This window comes from Entelurus aequoreus, linkage group LG17 (assembly GCF_033978785.1).
Source record: "Entelurus aequoreus isolate RoL-2023_Sb linkage group LG17, RoL_Eaeq_v1.1, whole genome shotgun sequence".
In the NCBI taxonomy this organism is placed as follows: domain Eukaryota; kingdom Metazoa; phylum Chordata; class Actinopteri; order Syngnathiformes; family Syngnathidae; genus Entelurus; species Entelurus aequoreus.
Window position 1 is genome coordinate 41,459,477 of NC_084747.1, and position 5,608 is coordinate 41,465,084.

The 5,608-nt window shown below is 44.5% G+C and overlaps 1 protein-coding gene across 1 annotated transcript; it reads right to left on the reverse strand.

Annotated features, from left to right (window-relative positions):
• Window positions 1–504: 504 nt before the first annotated feature.
• On the reverse strand, window positions 505–5,374 carry LOC133632020 (uncharacterized). Its single transcript, XM_062024252.1, has 10 exons — window positions 5,279–5,374; window positions 5,044–5,158; window positions 4,046–4,866; window positions 3,691–3,877; window positions 3,327–3,575; window positions 3,037–3,161; window positions 2,074–2,120; window positions 1,833–1,987; window positions 1,568–1,729; window positions 505–1,381 (listed from the first exon to the last, which is right to left on the reverse strand). The coding sequence occupies exons 1-10, from the start codon at window positions 5,372–5,374 to the stop codon at window positions 1,140–1,142; spliced, it is 2,199 nt and encodes a 732-aa protein (XP_061880236.1). The 3' UTR covers window positions 505–1,139.
• Window positions 5,375–5,608: the final 234 nt, after the last annotated feature.

Genomic DNA, 5,608 nt, shown 5'->3' on the forward strand with positions numbered 1-5,608 from the left:
ATATGTCTTGTGTTTATTTACTGTTGTAGTCATTCCCAGCTGAATATCAGGTCACCCCCGGCTCTCACAGCATCTTCCCTATCTGAATAGCTTCAACTCCCCACTAGTCCTTCACTTGCACTTTACTCATCCACAAATCTTTCATCCTCGCTCAAATTATTGGGGAAATTGTCGCTTTCTCTGTCCGAATCTCTCTCACTTCATGCGGCCATCATTGTAAACAATAGGGAACTTTGCGTATATGTTCAACTGACTACGTCACGCTACTTCCGGTAGGTGCAAGCCTTTTTTTTATCAGATACCAAAAGTTGCAATCTTTATCGTCGTTGTTCTATACTAAATCCTTTCAGCAAAAATATGGCAATATCGCGAAATGATCAAGTTTGACACATAGAATAGATCTGCTATCCCCGTTTAAATAAAAAAAATTCATTTCAGTAGGCCTTTAAATAATTCTATCAACCTTTGGAAGATAAGTCAGAATGAGCACTTTCTTATCTTATTCTTATTCTGTGAAATGTACTGTGCTACAATGTACATGACATTATATATCATAGAAGTATTACATACATAAAACCGTAGATGTCAACAATATTTACAATTTACTGCAACAGTAAATGACAAATGAATAGAATGCATGACAATGTCTTTTGCATCTCAGAGAACAGTGAGTCACTGTGTATCCATGTCCGGATAATAACAGCTGCCATCATTTGCTAACAACTATTTTGTACTTGCAGGCGGAGACGACACACAGCCTATCGACAGTTTGTCCGCTTCTGCTGGGGATATCTGGGAAAGGAGATAAGGGTGGTACTACCAGCTTGTGTAGTACATAAGATTAGGACAACATTCCCATCGATGGACTACACGGGGTTCCAAGACGTGCAGTGACTGCAACACAATCCACATGGCCACTGTACTTAATCAATAAAAGAAATCAATCAATCAATCAATCAATCAATGTTTATTTATATAGCCCTAAATCACAAGTGTCTCAAAGGGCTGCACAAGCCACAACGACATCCTCGGTACAGAGCCCACATACGGGCAAGGAAAAACTCACCCCAGTGGGACGTCGGTGAATGACTATGAGAAACCTTGGAGAGGACCGCATATGTGGGTAACCCCCCCCCCCTCTAGGGGAGACCGAAAGCAATGTATGTCGAGTTGGTCTGACATAATATTGTCAAAGTCCAGTCCTTAGTGGATCTAACATAATAGTAAGAGTCCAGTCCATAGTGGGGCCAGCAGGAGGCCATCCCGAGCGGAGACGGGTCAGCAGCGCAGAGATGTCCCCAACCGATGCACAGGCGAGCGGTCCAACCCGGGTCCCAACTCTGGACAGCCAGCACTTCATCCATGGTCACCGGAATAACCCCTCCACAAGGGGGAGAGGGTGTGGGGTGGGGGCAGAGGAGAAATGAAAAGAAACGGCAGATCAACTGGTCTAAAAATGGGGGTCTATTTAAAGGCTAGAGTATACAAATGAGTTTTAAGATGGGACTTAAATGCTTCTACTGAGGTAGCATCTCTAACTGTTACTGGGAGGGCAGTTAACACTTACCGAAGCCACTCCTGTGCTTGGCGATGGCTTCCTCCTTGTCTGGCTTCTCCAGTTCATCGCAGAGGAAGGGAGGCACATCCACAGTGACGCTGACTGGTGCTCTCTGGTCAGGGGTCTGTCTGCAGCCAGCAACAACCTCCCTGATCAAGTCATCTACGTAGCCTGCAAAATACAATTGTACATGTTCCTGCTCACAACATAATATACTCATGGAGAGTGAAACTTGACAGTATTATTATCATGATACAAAGTGTCAAGTGTTTACATGTTTTACATGTTGGCTCTGTCGCGATTTTCTTGACCACATGGCCCCCTGCTTTATACTTCGGGTAGCGTACTGCATAGCGCTCAGCACCCGCTTGTGTAGTGGCTATAGGGCGGCTCGAGTTTTCATTCCAGTGCAGCCCAGCAAGCAGGTTCCTAGGTGTGGTAACAGAATAATGTAATAATTAGTACTAAAGTATGGCACACACTAGTGACACACTTAGATTAGTGTGGAAACATACCTGCACAGCATTCCGATGTATGAGAAGACATACATTTTCGGTGCGAACTGTATAAGATAAAAGACACTTTATTCAGTCATGCGTCCATACAATGTGTGTGTAAATTTATAAATACCGTAATTTCCGGACTATAAGCCGCTACTTTTTCCCCTCGTTCTGGTCCCTGCGGCTTATACAACGGTGCGGCTTATTTACGGCCTGTTCTTCTCCGACACCGACGAAGAGGATTTCGGTGGTTTTAGTACGCAGGAGGAAGACGATGACACAATGATTAAAGACTGACTTTTCATATACCGGTAGGCTGGTTATTTTGATAACGTACAGGCGAGCACTTTGTATTACTTTGCACCGTTGTATTATTTGTACTCTGCACGAATGCTGTTCGCCATGTCAAAGATGTGAAAGTTTGATTGAATGATTGAAAGATTTATTGTTAATAAATGGGACGCTTTGCGTTCCCAAACAGTCATCTCTCCGTGGTAGCAGGAACCCCTATATACTACGGTAATTACACATCAAAACCCTGCGGCTTATAGTCGGGTGCGGCTTATATATGGAGCAATCTGTATTTTCCCCTAAATTTAGCTGGTGCGGCTTATAGTCAGGTGCGGCTTATAGTCCGGAAATTACGGTAGTTTGTAAATTTGAATACAAATGTTTGTGTATTAAACTGTTTATAGTCAGCTATTGAAGCTTGATCTCCTGCAATAATGAAGCTGTTTTGTTTTTAATTTTAACACCACGCCAGAATTGTTTGCAATCTTTCTCACCAAGATGCCTAGCCACTATGTTGGACCTCTAACTGCCTAGCCACTATGTTGGACCTCTAACATTCTCTTGCTTACACTGACTGTATCAAGGCTACATTTAGTATGCTCTAGTATTTTGCTCCCTGGCCACCAAAGTCCTAGTGGCAGGTGGTAACCACCGACGCCACCTACAGGCGATCAGCCTAATTCTCACCTGTATGATAAGGCTATGGAACGCCTCCACCTTGGAAGTCTGGTGTTCACCCGACAGCATGGCGATATCTTTCAGCAGGGACTTGTTGTTGACCACCTCCTCCAGTTTCACTGCTGAGCGTGAACCTAAACATAAATTTAAAATAGAACAATGTTTCAACAAAAATGTTCCAGTCAACTTAAACTGGTTATTTACTTACAAGTTTATCTGAATTTTTTGACTTTCAAAAGATGTGCAGGAAAATACTGCTAGTCCCTCACTGCTTTCGGGCAACTTATTTGCCTACTCACTTTGTTTGAGCCATTTCTTTTGCCGTTGCAGTTGTCCATGAGTACAAATTGGGAAGAGGTCGCCATGGTCCTTGTGGATGTTCTGAATGTGTCGCTCCACAGACTTCCACTTGGCAACCAGAAGTTCCCCCTCTCCAGGCAGTGTAGACACTGCTGCCCAGTAGAGGTGGTTGATTATACTTTGCACCCAGGGCTTCAGGTCTTCACAGTCCTTATGCTTGTAGATGGCCTTCAGTTTCTTTCCGATGGCTACAAACAGAAAAAAGCAGAAATTTGTGGATTAAATACAATATGGCATTCATCTGTTTACTAATATGTACACACTACTTCACAACTTGTCATGCATACAAATAATCCAACTAACATTTTGCAACATGCCAGATGTCATAGCAGTGCCGTGTATTGGGCATGTTTTCGCGAATCCATTTAGCGATCTGTCTGTGTCGGTCTGTCACCAGCACCCCGACATCCAGGTCCCAGCTGATCAACAGCTCCACCATCCTCTTCAGTCCTTCCATCTCCATATGGTAGCTGCCAAGACATTCGTTGCTCTGAAATATATATAACAGAAAAGGAATGAGCAAAGAAAAAAATGAAAAAGGGGCTTAGTATACATTGAAATGGTTAATGTTATTAGACAAATTTACTAGGATAATTCTGGAAAATCCCTTCTCTGCTTATTATGTTACTAGTGTTTTAGTGAGATTATATGGTCGTACCTGTACAACCTGAAGGTCGAGAACCACATTGGCCACAAGCTCCATTGTGGTGTAGGTACCAAACTTGGTACTGTGTCCCGGACTGTCTGCTCGCCCATCACCACCAAGGACGAGGGGTCGGCCTTCCACCTGCAGCATGGTGAGAAGCGTCCGTTGCTGTTCCTCCCACACCTTTTTGATGGCTGGCAGCAGTATGAGCTCCTGGTGGTTGAAAAATGTCCTCTTCACATACGTGACCACTCCGATGCTGTTCAGCACTTGCAACACCTTGCCAGAAGATGCGCCAGCGAAGAGGATGTCAGCAGATAGCAGGATGTTGCCCGCGGCATAAGGGCCAATGTTTGGCTGGCTGCTCCAACTACTCCTCTGGTCACATGATGCACATTGAAGAGTCATGGTCAGCTGTGTACCGTTTGAATCCCAAGAAGGGTTTATGTCCTGGCTGCCACAGACTGGACAGTGACACCACTTGACGAGACTCTGGAGGCACGACTCAAAGATGATGTACTTCGGTTCCTTGTGGCAGCCCTCTTCACGCATCTGGTGAGTACGTGGGCGATCTGGCGACCCGTCAGATTGACACGGATCCGATGTCGATGACTCACTCGGCACATAGCTGTCATCGGAAGAACCACTAACAAAAGGCGCAGTGGGACTTGATGCTGGTCCTACATCAAACAATGCAGGAGCACCTGGAGTTGCTATGTTAGTCTGCATCTCGGGGCTGTCAGATGGAGCTGCTACACTTGACGATGGGACTTCACTAACCCTGGCCAGCCGAGCTCTAACCCTCTCGAGGATCTCTGGGGTCACCTGGTGTCCTAGCAATAAAATCAAACACAAGTTGTTTTATATAATCTGTTAAAATTAAACTAGAATCACATACTAATTATTGTCTTTGAATCACCTAATTTATCTGTCTACTCTACTCTGCACAGGCAGCTGTGCAATGTGTACTGTGATGTGCAGAATCATGTTCATCACCGAAATAGACATACCCTTTGATCTATGATGTATTTTCCCTGTTTGGGTGCTCTTGCTACTGGTCATTGCTGTTGGTGCTCTCCCAATCGGTACCCAGTCCGTCTGGCATCCTTGTTCTCTTGTATTTCCCTGGAAATGGAGAAACAGCTACATGTAATATGGATACCTCATTTACATAAATTATGAATACTTTTGTATTGGGCTTGAACTGTAATCCATTTGAACATTGATTAGGAAAAAAAATCGAACCTGATCTTGATCGCCCTCCTCATCAGGCAAATCTAGTGCCATTGCCATTGGTTCATCCACCGCATCCGCCACTGATGCCGTAGTCGTACTGGCCATGATCTGGGGCCGTACTTATCAAGCTTCTTAGAGTGCCATTTTACACTTAAGTCCTGAGAATTTGCGAAATTTAGTCCTACTCTCAAACTTCCTGTCAATGAGAAAACGTCACTTCCTGTCAATGAGAAAGGACGCAAAGAAAAAAAGCTCCGCTTCTGCTACCGGAGTTTTTGTTAAGTCTGAAGATTTTGACCACTGATTTGCGATCACAGCCACAGGAGAGTCACCTGGCAT

Excerpts from the sequence above, each read along its gene's own strand:
- LOC133632020 (XM_062024252.1), bottom strand. The coding sequence starts at position 5,374 with ATGGCCAGTACGACTACGGCATCAGTGGCGGATGCGGTGGATGAACCA. Across the intron at positions 4,867-5,043 it reads AATACATCATAGATCAAAGG|GACACCAGGTGACCCCAGAG; the intron begins GTATGTCTATTT and ends TTTTATTGCTAG. Across the intron at positions 3,162-3,326 it reads AAAGAAATGGCTCAAACAAA|GTTCACGCTCAGCAGTGAAA; the intron begins GTGAGTAGGCAA and ends ATTTATGTTTAG.